At 40.5% G+C, this 20,665-nt stretch overlaps 1 protein-coding gene across 12 annotated transcripts in view; it reads left to right on the plus strand.

Moving 5' to 3' along the window:
* The window catches only part of Eml4 (EMAP like 4), a 132,209-nt gene that overhangs the window by 74,419 nt on the left and 37,125 nt on the right, over nucleotides 1-20,665 (plus strand). For 3 of the 12 annotated variants that reach the window (XR_013046960.1, XM_016008817.3, XM_076558731.1), the window contains exons 3-7: nucleotides 610-739; nucleotides 6,576-6,704; nucleotides 7,151-7,176; nucleotides 7,368-7,400; nucleotides 19,226-19,349. Coding sequence is in view for 8 of the 12 variants with exons in the window: in XM_016008817.3 (XP_015864303.1) it covers nucleotides 610-739; nucleotides 6,576-6,704; nucleotides 7,151-7,176; nucleotides 7,368-7,400; nucleotides 19,226-19,349 (442 nt within the window). In the remaining 4 variants the exon portion in view is untranslated. Of the gene's footprint in view, nucleotides 1-609; nucleotides 740-4,451; nucleotides 4,626-6,575; nucleotides 6,705-7,150; nucleotides 7,177-7,367; nucleotides 7,401-19,225; nucleotides 19,350-20,665 lie in introns of all 12 variants that reach the window. The other 9 variants (XR_013046961.1, XM_016008819.3, XM_076558732.1 and 6 more) reach the window with 5 other exon arrangements.

A 20,665-nucleotide genomic window follows, 5' to 3' on the forward strand; every position in this document is an offset into this window, starting at 1 on the left:
ACTTGACTCTTAGTAGACAGGCCTGTTTAATCTGAGGCTTTGACCCTTGCTGACCACAGCTGCCTACCCACCAGACATTTATTCCATTCCTTTTACTGTAAAAGGTGTTTTACATAGTTAAACTTTATTTATATAGAATAGCACTCTAAAATTTGCTGTGTATAATATTAGAAATTTAAAGCATATGGTTGGGTCATGAGCTTCAGAGCTGCCATGTAACAGCCACCATTTAGCTGAGCAGGTGATCTAGCACCCAGCAGCTCAGTGTAGCTTTCTATTGGTCTGTGTTGATGGTATTAAATCTCAGGACAGTGGTGCCACTTGCTGAATGCTGCAGGTGGGGCCATCTGCTCACTGTTCTTAAACACTACTAGACTTAATTTTTAAAATGCTGCTCTTTAAGAAATATCTTGAGGCCGGGCGGTGGTGGCGCACGCCTTTAATCCCAGCACTCAGGAGGCAGAGCCAGGCGGATCTCTGTGAGTTCAAGGCCAGCCTGGGCTACCAAGTGAGTTCCAGGAAAGGCGCAAAGCTACACAGAGAAACCCTGTCTCGAAAAACAAAAAAAACAAACAAAAAAAATAATAATTTTTTTTTCTAACTACCTAGGTCAACCAAGCCTTCGAGAAGCTATTTCCATGTCCTGTATAACCAATGGAAGTGGTATAAACAGAAAACAGAATCACACCAGCTCTGTATCAATAGCAAGAAAAGAAACTCTTTCATCTGCTGCTAAAAGGTACCTGATTCGCATGGGGTTGGGGAACTGACAGTGCACCAGTATGCATGATAAATTAGGCTGTTCATGAGCAGAATCACAGATAGAGCCGTATGTATGGTAGTCAGGTGCGCATATCTTGAGTTCTTTAACTGTGGGTGAGACACTTGGCCCGAGTCCATCGTGCTTCCAGTATCACTGCTGGGTTTATTCAGAAAGCTTTTGGTGCTTACTCAAGGGAAAGAGTCTTTTCGTGCCTTAGAACCTTGTTGTTATTGTTGGTTTTGTTTTTGAGCAAGACTTTATTGATACATTTAATGAAATTCTACAAGTCCATTGTCCTTAGCAAGTGACATATTTCATACATTTTAAAGGCAAACTAGATTCTTTAATATATCTCTACTTCATTAGGGAGGAGGGGTTAAAGACTATTATAACTTCTTCTTTAGCAAAAATCGGAAAACTGAGGTTCACCTCAAAGTATTCTAGTATGTTCAGGGCTAGTAGAGGCAGGAGGATGCTGCAGTTCCTGCACTCTAAACGTTCTAGTGTATTACAGACTAGATTACCATGTGCTCGTGCATATCTGTTAACCCAGTATTAATTCACTGTTCCAGTGATACTGCTTAAAGGGCATTTTCCCACCTTCTCTTTACTTTTGTTTTGGGGGGGGTGGTTTCTAGACAGCATTTCTCTGTGTACTTTTGGTGCCTGTCCTGGATCTCGCTCTGTAGCCCAGGCTGGCCTTGAACTCACAGAGATCCTCCTGGCTCTGCCTCCCAAGTGTGGGGACTAAAGGCGTGTGCCACCACTGCCCGGCTCCACCTTTCTTTTCACTGCTGCACATAGAGTTTGGAAAGGTCACAGGAAATCAGCTGCCCTGAACAGGTTGTGTTGTTTATAACGCCCAAGGAGAAAACGGTTTAAAAAGTAGAATGATGTATGCTGACTCAGTGAACTAGTGTCAGTGGCCAAAAGGTTACAGTGTGGAGTTACAGGTTCTCAACCAAACAGGTGGTCACAAGAATGGCGACAAAATAACCTTCTGTTCTTTAAACATTCCTTCCAGAACCTAATGTCGCTACAGAATCCAGATTTTGTTTTCCCCTTTTAAAGAGTGCTAAAATTATCTCTGCTTCATTTTCAGGAGAAAACATTGTAATAAACGTTCATAGTGGACATTTATAGTATTATTTTTCAAAATGGTTTCGTTTTTATTTCCTTGGCATGTTTTGCCGTCTGGTGAACGCACCATGCAGCACCCACCAGAAGAGGATTCTGGATCCCCTGTAACTGGAGTGGCTGGTGTTGTGAGCTGCAGTGTAGGTGCTGGGAAGAGCAGCAGGGCTCCTAACTGCCGAGCCACCTCCCCAGCCTTACTGTGTCATTTTCAGTGAGATCCCTTTGTATTCGGTGACAGTTCAGTTGTGGCTGGTTTTCCTAGCTGGCTGCTGTGCTGTTACAGTCTAGTGATCCGCACACTAGGGAAGGGGGGTCTAGGACCCCAACGGGAAATCTCTTTTAAGCGTAAACAATAGTTTGAAGACCATTACAAAAGAGGTGACATCTAATTCAGACCATCTGTCCCTCCCTCCCTCCCTCCCTCCCTCTCTGTGTGGTATGTGAATGTGTGTGCACACACACATATCTGTGGAGACCACAGGTTGATCTTGGATGGTCATCATTCCTTACCTTAGTTTTTGAGACTGGGCCTCTCACTGAACCTGTAGTTTACAATTTTGCCTAGATCGGATGGCTCCCAAGCCCCTGGGATCCACGTGTGTCCCTCCCCCACTCCCCTCTACTGCTGGAGTTCCGGGTGAATACTGCCATGCTTGGCTTCTACATGGGAGCTGGAGATCCAAACTCAGATCCTCACACTTAACACAGGGAGCCCATTACCTGCTGACCATCTCCAGGCCCAGTTTTCTAATTTTAAGGTTTAGTCAATTTGCTGGTAAGAATTTGTTCTTAGCACACACTTTTTAAAAAATTGAACACAGAGTCAGTAATCAGTGGCTGGTGCAAAGGTATCAGAACTGAATTGGATTCAGAATGTCAAAGTCAGGATTATGTTATTACATTCCTAACTGTTACAATGTGATAGTGGAGTTGTATAGGCTATATACACGTGTACACATGTTTATTTATATATATTTATTAATATATTATATATATGTATATTTTGACAGATATTCTTGGAGCATACCTTCTTATAAAATTTAAATGTCCTTTGCTTTAGAACTAGAGCGCTCATAGTTAGTTCTACCCTTTCAATATTGGAACGCAAGTCTTGAGTCCGTCCTTTGCGGTACTGCTCATGGGTGCAGCTGAGACTTAGACAGTGTTTTATCAGTTAAGGGTCCAAGTGAAGAGTCATACAGACTATACACAAGTATGTTCAGTTTTTTAACTTAAAATATATCAATAGTTAGTCATCTGTCAGGACAGTCTTCTTCCTCCTTTTCAAAGGATGTATCTTTGATCACATTTGTTGACTGTCTTACATAAAATACACCTATAAGTAACTTTGTAATTGTTTAAAGGCAGAATAAGAAATGTAAAACTCTGGCAAAACAATGTATTTGGTTTTCTTCTTTTTCTGTGACTTTAAAAATTACTTCACCTTCATTTAATATCATTTTTTTAAATTTACTTTTAAAATTTTTTAGTTTTATTTTTGCTGTTTTTTTGTTTTTTTGCTTGTTTGTTTTATTTTGTTTTGTTTTTTATCAAGACAGGGTTTCTCTGTGTAGTCCTGGCTGTCCTGTAGACCAGGCTAGCCTCGAACTCACAGAGATCCTCCTGCCTCTGCCTCCTGAGTGCTGGGATTAAAGGTGTGCGCTAACCATGCCAGGCCTCTTTATGTATATACATATATTTTTTTTTTAAATTATGAGTACATTTGTGTTCAGGTTCACTGAATCCCCCTGGAGCTGGAGTGGTGGTTTAAGCCACCTGATGTGGATGCTGAGCCCTGAACTCAGGTCTTCTGAAAGAGCAACCAGCACTCTTAACTGCTGGGCCCTCTCTCCAGCCCTCCAGTCTTTCTGCAGCGTAAAACTTGGTTTTCACAGAACTACAGTTTTCTTTTCATGTATAGTTTATATTTTTATACTTACCTTTTATAATTAAAGTAACAACTTAGCATTAACAGGTTTGAAATAAACAATACATTTTAGGAAGTTTAAAACTCTTGTTGGAGACTCTGGGTATACCTCATCAGGAGAGTTCTTAGCTAGCATATGTGAGTCCCTGAATTGATGCTCAGTACCACAGCCCACCTTCTCCTCATCACAGAGAGAAGCCTCAGTTGACAGAGGCAGAGGAACCCAGGACTAGGCTGGGTTAAATGTGAGCACTTAGTGTGTCGCCAGTCAGTTTCTTTGTACAGGGAAAGCAAAGACCCTCCAGTGCTCTGATGTGGATAAGTTGGAATTAGTTAAAGAGCTTCTCCAGCCCCACTGAAATCTACCAAAATGACAAAAATCCATTAGAGGTCACTTCTAAAGGGCAATCTTCATAGGATGGATTTTTTTTTTCATAGAATGGATTATTATCTTAGGTTTTAGAAAATTAATTCTTTATTAAAAATTACTTTTCCTTATTGAATAAAAATAATATAAATTGTATTAATTATATGATTTAGGGTCTTGAATTTTAATCACTTTATTATTTTGATTTTAAAGTTTGTTTAAATATGTGTTGTTCCATGTTATACTTTATTTTACAGTGGTACAGAAAAAAAGAAAGAAAAGCCACAAGGACAGAGAGAAAAAAGAGAGGAGTCTCATTCTAATGATCAGAGCCCACAAATGCGAGCATCACCTTCTCCCCAGCCCTCTTCACAGCCTCTCCAAATAAACAGACAAACTCCAGAGAGCAAGAGCTCCGCTCCCACCAAAAGGTTTTAACTATCCCAAGTACAGAGCTAGGGAACGGTTGTAAAGATACCTAAATTCTGTGATTTGGGAAAAGTTGGCTATCCATGGAGTCCAAGAGAAAACTTCTTCATTGCTTGGAATCTGTATTTTAGAACACCGGGAAATAAAGATTTAGAACCATAATTTTTCAGTTGTAACTGGCAAAGAAACTAAGTTACAAACAATTTGGTGAAAGGAAAGAGGTATAAACAGCCCAAACAATATTTTTATAATAAAATTACAGAATATTTAAAAAATTTTAGGTAGTTATGCTTAAATTTATAACCATGGATAGAAATTGCCATGTTAATTATCCTCACTACATTTTGGCATCATTACAACCTCAACTTGTAAGGCCCCTTTAAACAAATGGTTCTTGTGGCTGTATCCCAATTTCAGCTTTGGGTCTTGGGAGGATAATTTCTTGCTTGAGTATGGAAATGAATTCATTTCACCTCATCTTTTCTATGCTAAAGGCTTGTTTGAGAGCTTTTCTCTGTTCCATAATAATTAATGTTTTAAAGTGATGAGAGAAAGGAAAAACATTCTAACAAATGTGTGTGAGCCTAAATTAGGGGTATAGACGTGCACGCCAGGGCTCACCGACGCAGCTAGCTACCTTGTAACAAATATTGATACCAGTTTTAATTAATTTGGCCCATTTATTTGGGTGGTGGTGGCACACACCTTTAATCCTAGTATTTGGGAGGAAGAGGTAGGCAGATTTCTGAGTTCAAGGCCAGCCTGATCTACAAAGCCAGTTTGAGGACAGCCAGGACTGTTTCACAGAGAAACCCTATCTCAAAGAAGGGGCGGAGCAGGGTGGGCACTATTTAGAAACATGGACTCAAGTTTTAGCATTCCTTAGATACTTTATTATCATGGTACTGCAGAGGAATTTGAGGAAACTATTAATGCATCCCCAGCACTGGGTAGAACTTCAGTAAAGTAAATGACAATCACTCTAAAAGATTTGCAGTATATTTCTCAATAGCTACTTTAATGTTTGCTTCAAGTCTATAATGGAAATTTAAAAAACCAAAATATTCTTCACTTGATTAATGCATGTTTACCATTTACAGAATGCTTTGTCTCTGTGCCTGATGCAGATTCTTGTGCTGTCTAAGGGTCTGTGGTCCTTCTGCCTGGGCTCCTGTGGAGTTATTAATGTTATGCAACTTCTTACCGTGTGCAGGCGAGGCTCGTGATCTCTCAGGTTCTGACTAACTTGGTGTCTCTTTGTCCCAGAGTCTCCTTTTCAGCTTAGCGTCTCCTGGAAATGTGCTTGCCCTTCTAAGTTGCTCTTTGGATGCACTGTTGCAGAAGTATTGAAGACTGGATGAGTTTCGGGGTAGTTAGCAATGCAGCCAGAAAGTCATTTATAAACCATAAAATTTCAGTTACAAATGCAGGATATCCTCACTGATAATGCCAATAGCTTTTTATTGTATCACATAGTGTGTATTTCTGATCCTGGATGAAAATCTCTAAAACTGTAAACAAAAGCTTCCATTTTAGCATCACAGCTTACTTAGAAATTTGTGTCATGTATAAATTAACTACATGAACATAATTACATACAGAATGAAAGGTACAGTCTCATTTCAGGCTTATAATTCGTATTTTTATAGCTACAGATTATGAGAAGGAGTCTATAGCCATCTAAGCATTTTCCTGTATTAACAGCAGATTGTGGAGATGTCTTTTTCTGGATGGTGTTTGTTTTAGTGGCTCTTTTGAATGACATGTAACACAGACTTCTAATTGCCTTGTTTAACTCCTCCACTCATCCAGCCACAGCCTTCCAACTAATCCTCCTCACCCCTGGACTCCTTAAGGGCAGTAATCTCTCCTTTCATTCTCTATTGAAACTGTCAGTTACATGTCATTGCTACTCAAAACGTTCATCTAAGAAATTAATGTGTTTTTTCTAGCATAAAACGTCCACCAACAGCTGAAAAGTCACATAACTCATGGGAAAATTCAGATGATAGTCGTAATAAATTATTGAAAACCGTTTCAACATCAAAACTAATATCAAAGGTTATAAAAAGTGCAGACAAGTAAGTTAAGTCATATTTGTCATATGTGAAAATTAATAATTGTGTCTCTGTACTGTTGTGTGTGACGACATGCCTATTGAACCTTTTAATCTGTTTCAGTTGATTGATTGTTTCTAGTCAGTGTATTTTGTTAAGTCTTCATAGAAAAGCTTTGTCTTCCTATTAATTTTTCTCCAATATTTCAATCTTGAAAGATTTTAGTATTATACTCTTTTTTTTGTGTACTTTCACTGTTTTGATCATTATGTGTGATATTTGTTGTTTTATAAAATAGTATATATATTAGTAGTTGAAACCACTGAGAAACTGAAAAAAATACTACTCCTGAATTTTACTTGTAGCAATTTATCTAGGATATGGGCTAGGCATCAAAATTTTTAATTCTTTCAGGTGATTCTAGTGCTGAGCCATATAAAATAAATGTGTTCTTTGCATTCTTTTTTTAGACATAAAGATGTCATCATCAATCAAGGTAAATTAAAAATTCTTTTTAAAAATACTTGCCTTTTTAGCATCATTTTAACTATTGTTGATTCATAAGAATATGACAATTTCATTCAGTATAATTTATTAGTTCATAGTAACCAAAAAGACATATTTCTGTAGTCATTTAAGAAAATGCTCAGTTTTTATTGTAAGATATGTCATTTTTGTCTCAACCAGCAAAAATGTCAACCCGTGAAAAAAACAGCCAAGGTAAGGATACGTTCTGCAGCGGGCGCCTCCCGAGTCGGCCTCTTCTGGATCTCTTATTTGGCTTTTCATCATTACTGCTTTCTGGCTTTCCTCTTAACAAAGGAAATACCATGGTAATTTGACTAGGAAGTACAACTGCTTTTTTAAAAAGAAAAAAAGAAAAACAAACAAATAAACAACTGTCTTCTGTGAGATCTGAAGAATTAAGGTGAACAGTAAAAATAAATATATCAACATAAAGAAATCAAAAAATATGTTTCCTCTAAAAATTATACTTAGAAAAGCCATTTAAAAGATTGATAAATTTTAACTCTCCTGTCTTGCCAACTTGGTTGCAAATAATCACTTGTTTCTTGCTGCTAAGACTCATAATGAGTCTAGCAAAGCATTTCCTCTTCAATTTTCCCCCTTTATTAATTGTTATTTCTGGCTACTTGCTATTGGCTCGTTCTGACTGAAACAGGATAACTCTGTATATGAATATTTAATAGCAAAGTGGGTAAGTTTTATGTATCACTTTTACACTCTCCTCAAATTGCTTGCAAATGTAATTGAAGCATGCTGTTTTAGATGAAACCATGCCTTTTCTGTGCATGCTTTTTGCACCTCATTTCTGGTGTCACAGCTATCTTTGTTTTCTGGACTATTAATTGGCTAAAATGTGCTTAAATTTTCTGTTAGCAATTTAACTTAATTCCTGTGAATTTTTATTTTCTTCTAGAAAGAAATATATATATATTGGTTATATTCTTTAGATCGTAAGTTTTTTACACAGAAATTATAAACAAGGTTGAAATGTGATATTCTTCAGGTAGATCTGAATTTTTTGCATTATAAGAATATAGATTACATAATGTTTGACATACCCAAAGAAAATACTGAATCTACTTAAAACACAGTTTTGATTCTAGCCAAACTTTGTTAAATAGAGGCCCTTATATGCAGAAAGAGCAGTGAATGTGGACAGCCATGGGTCCCAGTTCTTCTGTTTGGTGGGCCTCATGGCCTAGGCCAAATGGCAGTATCCTTGAACAGTGTTCTGACCTGAGAATAATAACCACAGCAAAGCTCACTTCACATGGCGGAATAGTACGTACAGACATACTTGAAAACTAGGAAACACTGTATCCAAAGATGGTGGCTGTACTAAATCTTCTAGAGACACGCTCCAATCACACTCCAGTCTGACAGAATCCTCATACAGGAATTGAGAAAGGGCTGTCTTTCTTCAGTATGTTTGGAAGGGAAAGGGGAACCTAACATCAATTTGTGAGAGTGCTCTGTATTGGCACAATCTTCAAAATCATTCAGGTGAACAGGTAAAATAATGTCATTTCTTGGGTGGTAGTGTGCAGAGGAGCAGAATGGAAGGAGGGGGCCAGTGCTTGGGAGAAGGCGGAGAGGAAAAAAGGAAGTTGAATTTTGTTACAAGAATTTTACCTTCAAAACAGTTTCCCAGGGATGGGAATGGATGATATCACATATTGATCACACTAGCATTAGTTATACAGTTTGAGTACATCTCTTTACTCTTTAATTAGTTTATTCTTTCTGGAGAGTAATCACTAGAGTGGACCTGTCAAGACTCTTGTGTAGTCAGTTACATAGTTAGTTTCTGTCCTGACTAATAGATTCTAAATTGTTGACCAGGTGGAGAGTGTGGGAGGTAGGAAATGGGGGCATTGTGGAGACTAGCTTGAAAGAACTAGATAAGTGACCCTACTGAAAGACCAAACACTGGAGAAGTGGGCAAAAGAGGTAGAATTTAGTTTGAGCAATTATACTGGAATTTTCTCCTACGCACCCCCGAGACAGGGTTCCTCTGTATAACCACTGGCTGTCCTGGAACTCACTCTATAGATCAGACTGACCTCGAACTGGCAGAAATCCACCTGTCTCTGCTTGTAATTGTTGTTATTGGCACACAAAAAAAGGCTAAGAAGTAAATAAATTACAATTTTAAAAGAATGTCCAAAAATGATTTTAGCATCAATAGTTAAAATATAAAAATGTTGTAATATGCCATGCAAATGAATATCAAACTTGACAACTTACAGCAAATAAAGACTGCCTTTCCATTTTTTTATACATTTGAGTGCAAGGCTTTTACACACACACACACACACACACACACACACAGAGAAAGAGAGAGAGAGAGAGAGAGAGAGAGAGAGAGAGAGAGAGAGAGAGAGAGAGAGAGAGAGAGAGAGAGAAAGCGAAAGCAGGAGCCCTGGTTGGAAGCAGTTGGCAGTGGGAAAGGATGTACATGGGCAAGCTTTCAGGAAAGGCTTACGTCTTCACTAGATACCTAAGCCTTTTGTACTTGCTCTCTTTGGGTTTTGTTATATTTACGGCAGGGGTAAAAGTGCTGCTAGCAGTTAGAACTTGGTAACGTTTCCTCTAGCGCTGTTTGTTACTAGATGTGGCAGTTGGGACAGCACTGTTCTGTTTGTAACTTACCCACTAAGAACCGGTTGTAGTTTGGGTTTCTTTTTATGCAATGCTTGCTAGGGATCAAACCTAAGACCTCTCATGCTAGGCAAGCACTGCACATTCTCTAGATGTAGACCACAGCTTCGCATGCGCTCAGCTACATTTCCAGCCCTGAAGAACATTTTTTGAGCTCACTGAAGATTGTGTTCGGACCTAAACTCCAATGCCCCAGACTCCAAAAGGCAGTCCAGTGAGTTCAGCCTGGACTATGGGAGGATTTCTGGAGGTCAGAGGAAAACCAGCATTCCTCAGGAACTTAGAACACTAGTTGCCATCTACCAACAGGAGTAGTTTCCCTTCCTCCAGCAGAGAGACACACGGCTACCTGTGGCACCTGTCAGCGTATCAAAGCGCAGACTGGTAATACAAGCACCTGTTACATATTTCAGAGTCCATGCTAGCATCCTAGCTCTTCTCTCCTCCTCTCTCCCTCCTTCCTTTCTCTCCCCACAGCTACTCATCTTCCTTAGAACCCTATATTCTTGCTCTGTTTGTTCTCTCTGCTCCTGCTTCAGCCCTCAAGTAAACTTTGAATAGCCAATAGAAACGTGTACTGAACAGGGGAAAGAAAAGTAAGCCCTAAATAATCTTGCGATTCTGACAGCTCTTACAGATCTGACATGCTTCTGAATTGTTCCTTTATCAGATAACCATTTTATATATTTAGTTGTTTGTTTAACAAAAATTTGAGTATTTACTTTGTCAGGCCCTATACTAAGAACTCAGGATTACAACAGTTACTATGTCTGAACCACATGGAATTTATGAGGCAAACAGTTGAAACATACAAGATGTAGATAGGGGTTGGGGATTCAGCTCAGTGGTAGAGCGCTTGCCTAGCAAGCACAAGGCCCTGGGTTTGATCCTCAGCTCCGAGAAAAAAAGTGAAGACAGAGTATAACAAATTCTTAATGTTATGAGATGTCACATATTTGGAAAGAATAAGAGTTTACTCGCCGGGCAGTGGTGGCGCACGCCTTGAATCCCAGCACTCAGGAGGCAGAGCCAGGCGGATCGCTGTGAGTTCGAGGCCAGCCTGGGCTACCAAGTGAGCTCCAGGAAAGGCGCAAAACTACACAGAGAAACCCTGTCTCAAAAAACAAAAACAAAAAAACCAAAAAAAAAAGAGTAGAATGGTTGGCATTTCTGATCCGGTGACATTTAAACTGTCCTATGAAAATGAGTGAAATATGTGAATATCTAGAGAAAGAGTTTTGTAAGTGGAGGGATCTGAAGTACATAAGCCCCGAGGCAGGTTTTTTGTTTTTTTAATACTGTGATAAGGTATAGCAGGTAGATCACTGTTCACAGGATGCGTGCAGTGTTGGATTTGCTAGCCATTATATTTCTAAAAAGTTTATTCTTCACAATAGAAACTTCACCAGACACCTTACTCATGCAAGAGGCATAATGGCTGTAACGTAAGTGAGATGAACATGAGATATAGGAGCAAAATGACGTGTATCACAGAAGATCTTAGAAATTACAGTTCTGAGCCGGGCGGTGGTGGCGGCTCACGCCTTTAATCCCAGCACTCGGGAGGCAGAGCCAGGCGGATCTCTGTGAGTTCGAGGCCAGCCTGGGCTACCAAGTGAGTCCCAGGAAAGGCGCAAAGCTACGCAATACGCAGAGAAACCCTGTCTTGAAAAACCAAAAAAAAAAAAAAAAAAAAGAAATAGGTTGAGAGCAGTTCAGTGTCTGTTGGTTGGAGGGAAACTGTTGATTTGGTGAAACGTCCCTCACTGAGAGTTTTGACTTGAGTGTCCTCATGTTCAGTGAGATCCTGTGGACACTGTCCATCAGTGGCATGTACACCAAGATTACAGGAAGACGGTAACTTCCTCTTTGCACCCCGAGGCTGCTCGCCCATTGCTTCTCCAGGGAACAGCTCCACCAAAAATGCTCTGGGTTTTCCCCCTTTAGTAACATTTTTTAAATAAAGATTGTGAAATATTTTTCTATCTAAAATTATATTTAAATACTGTTGGAAGCACCTATAATTTGACCCAAATTCATCATATCTTTGCATTTTGTTTTATCTGAATGTTTTAAAAAGACATAAGACACATAGGTGTGGGGACTTACGCCTGTGATCCCAGCGTTTGGGAGGCTGGGGCAGGAATATGACAGGAGTTCCAGGACAGACTTGGTTAAGAATGAAACCCAACCTCAGAAAACTCAAGGCAAAAAAATCCAAAAAATAAAAGTTAAAGTCTGTTCATGAATCCTGCTTCATTAGCATTTCATTTGTAGATTCTTATACCCCTGAAACCTTGTATTTCTTTTCCTGCCGTAGTTAATTGGAAAAGCGGAGCTAGAGAGAGACCTGAACTCCCCTTCCCCTCTTTGTGTGCGGCAGTCTCACTGTGCAGCTGTTACTCCCGGCACCAGTCCCTAGCTTTTCAAAAAGAAAGCCTTTCTGGGGGAAGAGAAATCCCAAATATGTAAGCAAACTCTTGTATATGATGTTTTCAAGTCCTTTTTTTTTTTTTTTTTTTTCCTGGTTTTTTTTCAAGACAGGGTTTCTCTGTGTAGTTTTGGTGCCTTTCCTGGATCTCATTCTGTAGACCAGGCTGGCCTCGAACTCACAGAGATCCACCTGGCTCTGCCTCCCGAAAGTACTTTTATGATAGAGTTGTAACCAAAACAGATGGAGGTAAGAGGTGGCTTGAAGTTAAAAGAGATCATTAAATTGGTTTATTGTTTTAATTAACATTGAGTTTCTTAGGTACACAGACGTCATTATCTGTTTCCCAGGTTAGCTTAGTCTAAACCTAAGTTGTTAGTGTCATGTCTTTTGTGTTATCATGTATGCATGCTCCTGCCTCTAGGAATTGAGGAAATTTTGCTAACTTACAGAACAAAGAAGGTGATGAAAATAGCACTTTAATACTAGTCAAATTTTCAAACCTGGGTTGTATCCTAATTAGTAAAACTAATTACATACTAGTAAAATTACCTAATTAGTATAACTAATACATATCGTATTTGGTGGGCACTATCACTAGGGTCTTTTTGTTACCTGTGGATTTAGATTTAGCAGCTTAGATTAGACTAGACTACCGCAATTCACTACTCATGGCCTATGCACGTAAATTTTTTAAAAATTCTTTACACATGACGTTTTGTTGAACTTTTTTTCCCTTTCTTTTTTTTTTCTTTTTAAAAGACAGGCTCTAAACTGGCTAGCCTGGAATTCTCTGTAGACGAGGCTGCCTCTGCTTCTTGAGTATGGAGATGAAAGGTTTATGCCAATACACCCAGCCTGGTTTGTTGAATTTTAATTTTTTTTTTTTTTTTTTGAGACAGGGTTTCTCTGTGTAGCTTTGGAGCCTATCCTGGAACTCGCTCTGTAGCCCAGGCTGGCCTTAAACTCACCTGCCTCTGCCTCCTGAGAGCTGGAATTAAAGGCGTGCACCACCACTGCCCGGATTTTAAATTTTTATTACAATGAAGCAACCTGGTCCGAGTTGAGGATGGCTCAGTGGTTAAGAGCACTTGTTGCTCTTGCAGAGGGCCAGGTTTGATTCCTGTCACCTACATGGCAAGTTATAACCACCCAGTATTCCAGTTCCAGGGGACCCGGTGCCCTCTCCTGATCCCTGCGGCTTCTGGACACGCATGGTGCACAGGTAGATGCTTGGGTCATTAGCTGGGACTTGAAATCATCTTGGAAGCCTTCCAAAAATGGTCTCTGTCAATTTCTACTATGAAACCAGAGTTTCTTGATCCAGCGTCTTGTTTATCTTCCTGGTTTCTCGCTGCATGGTTTCGGGCAGAACTGCTAGTAGAGAAACAGCCAGAATCAAGTCAAAATTTCCTAGTTCTGTTCTGGCAATTTGGTATCATGCTTTTCTGTGTTTTGCTTATGTTTGAGACTCAAATTCTTTTTTCAAAGGAGCTACTAGTTCCACGAATTGCATAATAGAAACGGATTTTTTTTTTTTTTTGAGGTAGCATCTCGTAAAGCCCCCGCTGGTGTCAAGTGGTGTGCGACAGAAGGGCCGTGCACTCCTGCTCTGTCTCAGCCTCCCGGAAGTGGGATGCAGACACCCAGCTCCATGGCCAGGGTTCGCAAAGCAGAACCCGGGAGGGGTGGGTGAATTGAGAAGTCTTTGAGCAGTAGTACCCATGACACAAGTGACTGTACTCCAGGCAGGTCACCGGACGAGTGTCCGCTCACTCGAGTGCCCTGCTCTCTAGTGGAAAGGTGTCACACAGCGTGTATGTGACCTAAACTTCCTATGACAAATGACAGCGCGACACTTGGTAATAAACCTACTACAGATAGCCAGGATAGTACCTTTTTGATACGGGATTATTAGTGAAATTATTAATGAACTTTCAGTTTTTTCCATACAAAGTCTTCAAAATCTGCTGTATATTTTATACTTGCAATGTATCTCACTCATGCTAGGCACATCCCAGCCATTCATGGGTCAGTGACTGATGTTGGAAAGTGCAGATCTAGAACCTACATTTCCTGGGGTTGGTTTGTCTTGAAGACACGGTCTCACTATGCAGCTCTGGAACTCGCTGTGTAGACCATGCTGTCCTTTAACTCATTTAGAGACCCAGCTGCCTCTGCCTCCTGAATACTGGGATTAAAAGTGTGCTCCACCACACCTGTCTTAGAACCTAGTTAATACAGTAGAAATGTGTCTAAAGTTCTGAATAACAGAATCTTGGAATACAGACTAAGAACTTATTGCAATTGGTTAAGCCATGCTTTCCCTTTTTGAAAAGTGGGGATTGGACTAGGGGAACTCATAAGATTGTTTTTTTTTCAGTTCCCATGCTGGGCAAGGGCCTCTTAAAAGATGAATAGCCTTCATCAGTATCTCACAGAATTGCCTTTATAGTCAGTGACTTTGTCACTGATGAGATTCAGTTACCAATACATAATGTTTTAGCCTGAGCATTCGGGAGAACCAAAGCCGAGGTCTGTGTCACAGTTTACGTTCCGTCCACACACTGAGCCCAGAACTGTTGGGTGTGCCAGTGCAATGGTCAGCCATTGCACTCAGAGAGCAGCTTCCCTGCTGAGGATTGATCACCTGCTCTGTCTGCTAGCACTAGGAGAAGTAGTTTAATAAACCTGTTTTCCGCACCACCAGACTCTGGGTCTTGTTGTCACCGATCTTAAACCTTACTCTGATAAGTTCCTGACTCCACACCTTTCAGTTTGTCTTCCTCTTTGTTCACAGTGAGGACAGCAGAAAGTACTGCTGGGTAAAACAAACAGCAATACAAGTATTTGACTGTAAAGTAAGATGCCTTAGAGAGAACTGGGCATGGTGGCACATGCCTTTAATCCCAGCACTGGGACAGTACAGGCAGGGGGATCTCTGAGTTCAAGGTCAGCCTGGTCAACATAGTAAGTTCTAGGCCAGATAGAGCTATACAGTGAGACCTTGTTTTTGAAAGAAAAAGAAAGAAAGAAAAGAAAGGAAACTTAAAAGTCTGAAGAAAACATTTGCAGCAAGAAAAGAGTGCTACCCTCATATTGTACTTAATTCCCAAGGAAAGGGCTGTTTGCTTAAAAAAAAAAAGGGGGGGGGGTTGCAAACCCATGGCTTGTATGTTATATGCTGGCCAGGCTGGTGTCTGCCTGACTGCCTCCACCCCATATCTATCTATCTATCTATCTATCTCTCTCTCTCTCTCTCTCTCTCTCTCTCTCTCTCTCTCTCTCTCTCTCTCTCTCTCTCTCGCACACACTTCCAAAGATGTAAACATTTTACCATTGAAAGGTTTCACAGTAGATTATAGATTTGCTATTTCTCTTGAGAAGTGAACAGTTAGAATAGTACTGCCCCTGAACTGGTACGTGAGTATACCTGTGCATCATTCCCAGTCAGCCTGTCGTTTCCCACATCTCTCATTTTCGGATACTTGAATTCATGGCCCTTGATTTTAAAGTGGTACATGGTAGAATCATCAGAAGTTTGGTGTATTCGCCTATACTTGTTATCGTGTGGATAGCTACTTTAAAATTTATGCAGAGATTTTATGGAATATTATATAAGCAAATTGCCAAACAGTGTTTAGATGGTCACAGCTTGTCCCGCATGGTGACACATACCTGTACACCCAGCACTCGAGTGTGACACCGTCCTGGGCTACATAGCTAGGCGCTGTATCAGAACAGTAGAATAAAAGTTCCTTCTCAAAGGAGGAAGGACAAATATTTTCAAGGACCTCAAATTATGTTTCACAGTGTGTTAACTTATTTAGTAATAATTCTAAGTAATAGTGTTACCATTTTCAACGCTAGGGTAGTGAAACTGGATCTCACAGCTAATAGAGAGTACGCTGGGATTTAGATCCCAGCAATCTTTCCTTCATCGTAATTGATTGCTTTCTTCTCAGTGCCAGAAAGTGTTTCAAGTTCCTGCTTCATATGCATGGTCTCTAGTGTGAATGGTACCAGTTCAGCTGGCAAGGCATTTCACACCCTGCCATTTTAACTTCATATTAGAAAAACGAGTGAGCACCAATAGCTCCTTTGTTTTCTGATCTAATTGATCTTGCTACTCAACAGTGGATAGAAGAATGATATTCTGAGCTCCTTCAGTTGTTTAGCCTTTTTCTATAATGGGCTGTTGCTAGCCCTTCCCCTTTGCTAGCCATACTCCCTCTAAAGAACAATGGAACTACCTGTAAATCTGTTACTTTTATTCAGAACACATTTATCATGTACGCCTTTGATCGGATGAGAGATTCTAGGAGAAATTTAAAAGGGGATTCAACAATTTTATGTTCCTTAAAAATAATCAAAAAAGAAAGTTGTATCCCAGATGAATACCTGTAAGAGTAGATTTACCACCGCCTCCAGGAGACGAGTATATGGGTAAAGATGATTCTGGAAGGGAGATGTTTACAGCTGGTAATTATTTAGTTACTGTCAAAGTTCAGCTATGCTAAAAATCATCAGGAAGCAAGGCCCACTCTTAGATTCAGAAGTAATAATGACATGCATCATGTGGTGTTAAAGCATAGTGTGGGAGGTCTTACCCTGTTAGATCAAACCCTGCAGCTGAGCACTGTGAGTAAGAATAATAAAAATAACTTGAACTTTTCACCCATAATAACCACAGCTTCTTAATCTGAAGTGATGGTTGCAGGCAGACACTTGACAGGTAATCTGTCTTCCTCTTCATGTTATATAAACTACTGAATCTTGAATACTGGATTATGCACTGCTTTTGTTAGGAAACTTGGGTCCTTGGTAGAGATTTTAAGATCACATCAGCCTCTGGTTGGGGATGATCACACTTATTTTGTGCCAGACAACGTAGTGAGCACTGGACAGCCCTGTGCTGTTTTTCCAGCCTCTGTCCTTCCCTTGAGCTTCAGCAGCCCTCTCATAGTGGTGACTTACCTGTAGGGGTCATCAGGATACTAGGGGCTGAGGGTTGTGTTGTTTTCTAGTTTTTTGGAGAAACAAACAGTCACATCTGTTTGGGGGGGGGGTGCGGTTTCTGCTGTTTCTGTTTTGTTTTTTTGAGAGGTTTCAGTATGCAATCCTAGCTGGCCTAGAACTCAGTTTTGTACACCAAGTTGCCCTTATATTTGTGGACGATCCTTCCGCCTCTGCTTCCTGATAGCTAGGATTGAAGGTATGAGCCACCATGCCCAGCTTCCAGCTGTTCCAGAAAGCATTCTTTCCCCTGGTTAGAAATGTATAATCAATACTGATTTGATTCTGACTTGTCTTTTAAAAATATTCTAGTTTTTGACTGTTGAAGATCTTGTAAACACCTGTTGATCTGTATAAACAAAAGCTGTTTCGGGACCTATGGTGCTAATAAGAAAAGAAAAACTGTTTCTTACTGTCTTGAAAATATTTGTGTTACGATTGAATTTGATTGTTGATACGAGGCTAACTGAAGGCCCAGTGGTGAAGTGAGAAGCGGCCTGCTCACTGCAGCAAAGCTTAGCTCTTGCTTCCTCTCATCTAAACTTGAAAAGATGTTTGAGTCCTTTCCCTAGGATCTGTTCCGAGATCGTGGTTTTGGTTGACTGTGGTAAGAACAGCGGACATGAGCTCTGCTGTCTTGAGTCATGTAATTCAGTTAATGCTGTCCAGTGCAGTGTTGTGCAGTAGATTGGAGCTCGCTCTCTTCTTGCTTGGCTGAACTGTCACTTGATCCTCATTTCCCCTTTCCTGTAACCCTAGCTAACCCTCACACCCCATTCATGAGTTTGACTATTTTAAATATGTCCTAGGAACCAAGTAGTAGCTGTCTTTCTGTGACAGGCTTACTTTCATGCATATACCACGTATGTATCTGGAAGTGGCCGTTTAGGTTGTTTGTAGATCTTGGCTGTTAGGAATAGTGCTGCCGTGAACATGAAAGTTAGTGTTGATATCTGATCAAGCTCTTGATTTACATTATTTTGGAAATATCTAGTAGTAGAATCGCCAGATGATGTAGTGATTCTGTTTGAATTGTCTCTGCAGAGCCTCCGCCCTGCTTTTCCATAGTGGCGGCAGCATCCACAGTGATGCTGCTTTTCCATATCCTTGTCTGCACTTTGTTTGTTTGGTTTGCTAATCATTCTGACAGGTCTGAAATGACGTACGGTGTGGTTTTCATTCACATTTCCCTGAGGTGTTACTAGTAGGGTTGCATGTTTTCTCAAATTGCCCGTTGGCCCTCCCTCCCTCCCTCCCTCCCTTCTTTTCTTCCATTCTTTCTTTGAAATGTTTTCTAAGTACTTAATCCGTTTTTAATGCATTTTAAGGGGGGTGCCTTGGTTTGTCTCTTGCTGTTGAGCTGGCATCCATTATATGTCTAGAGATGAACCACCATATCACCTACATGGTCTGCAGACAGTTCTACTCCATGGTTTCCTGTTTGCTCCTTGTCAGTTGTTTCCTTGGGGTGCAGGGACTCTAATCTGCAAGGCCTTGACTTTTAGGTTGATTAGTGTGATAGATAAGTAATTTCTCTCTTCTTTGCAAGTTAAGAGACCTCGGTCACGAAGGTTTGCTTTTTTTTTTTTTTACTCGAACTTTTCAGGATTCTTGTAGCAATACGTCAGTTTAAACAGTTAAATTATATTCAGATGAAAACAGTTATTCTCAACTAAACAAATGGCCACAGATTTGTTGTTTGTTTTGATTTTTTACTTTCGCTGTTTTGGACTAGGTATTTATAGTATCCCTTTGTTTTCTACATAAGCTCTATAATATGTTAAAAAAAAACATACAATGGAAAACTTCAAGAGCTACTCTTGTCATGTTTTCATTGTATCAATAATCTCCTTTCCTACAGTCATATGGGAAATACATGTGATTTAATTTTTGTCTTATGTTTCAACAGAAGGAGAATATATTAAAATGTTCATGCGAGGTCGGCCGATTACCATGTTCATTCCTTCGGATGTTGACAACTATGACGACATCAGAACAGAACTGCCTCCTGAGAAGCTCAAACTGGAGTGGGCGTATCCTTCTCAAGCCGCAGAGCAAATCTGCTTGCTTTGTCCTAGTTTAATAAAAGCTTGCTTAGCTAATTCATCCAATTGTCCTTAAACCAGGAATAAAACATAATGCACTAAAGAGACACATGAGAAATTAAAAAGGAGACAGTATCTCTCAAACATGTCAGCTCTGTTTTGCTAATAGTGATTTAAATCCCCGGCATTTAATGGAGACAGGACGTCAGCGTTCCCTCCTGTCCAGAGAGTTCTGCAGTAGCAAGTAGTGGGGATGCAGAGGAAGGTTCCTGCCTGGGGTTGGAAGGGCAGTGTCTGTGTGCTGGCTCTGCACTTGCCCCTTTGGACCTTCCTGTTCTTAGATACAGCAGAGGTAACCTGCCTCCCAGGGCTGCCGGGGAATTTTCAACACTGAGTTGGCATTTTGTAACCCGGGAAATGATGTGTCGTATGGTACATGATGAGACCTTTTGTTTGTTTATTTGTTTGTTTGTTTGTTTTGAGTCATGGGGTCTTGCTATGTCTCCCTACCCAACCTTGTACTCACTGTGTAGCCTGGGGTGGCTTTAATGTCACAAGAGTCTTCCTGACTCAACTTCCCAAGTGCTGGGATTACAAACATGTACCACTGCATGACTATTTGAATTATTGTAAGAACTCAGATTAGCAAGGGTGATTGTAACTCTGCAATTGACTGCTTCTCTGCCAGGCTTACACACACACAATAGTTGAATACTGACGTTTCCTGATTCTGCCTGGAAAGTCTCATTTACAGCCTCTAAGAAACTCAGTGAAACAGAAGGAGACTTGTTGTGTAAACTCTGTTCTCTCTGTTCTTCTATGCTCCCCTCCCCACACTCCAGATTCCTTACATTGGGCAAAGTTAAATTAGCCTGGAGAAGCTCACCAGCATTTGGCACAGGTTTTGATTGCCATTCTGTGTAGCAAATATTTGACTAGCCTTATTCATCCTGTTAGGCCCAGCATACACGTTCCCGTCTGGGTAAGCCTTAGGTCTCGGTCTCGGTCTCTGTCTCTCTCCCCCCCCCCCTCTTAAGTAGGGTCTCCATGTGTGTTTCCTCCTAGCATACCGTCACACAGGCCCACATCTGATCTGTTCAGAGCTGTATGTTTAGCACTGTGCGTGGTGCCTAGTAGGAACTCAGAGTGTATCTGTCTATAGACACATGCAGTAAAAGACTTAGGGTTGGGCAGCAAAGGGCACGTGAGTATCGTGGCTCTGATCCAGTTATCTCTTCATTGTGCATCCGTGGCTCCCTAAACACCCTTGAGTATTTGCTTTAAAGCCTTGACCTTTTGTTTAA

The sequence above is a fragment of the Peromyscus maniculatus genome, chromosome 22 (assembly GCF_049852395.1).
Source record: "Peromyscus maniculatus bairdii isolate BWxNUB_F1_BW_parent chromosome 22, HU_Pman_BW_mat_3.1, whole genome shotgun sequence".
In the NCBI taxonomy this organism is placed as follows: Eukaryota; Metazoa; Chordata; class Mammalia; order Rodentia; family Cricetidae; genus Peromyscus; species Peromyscus maniculatus.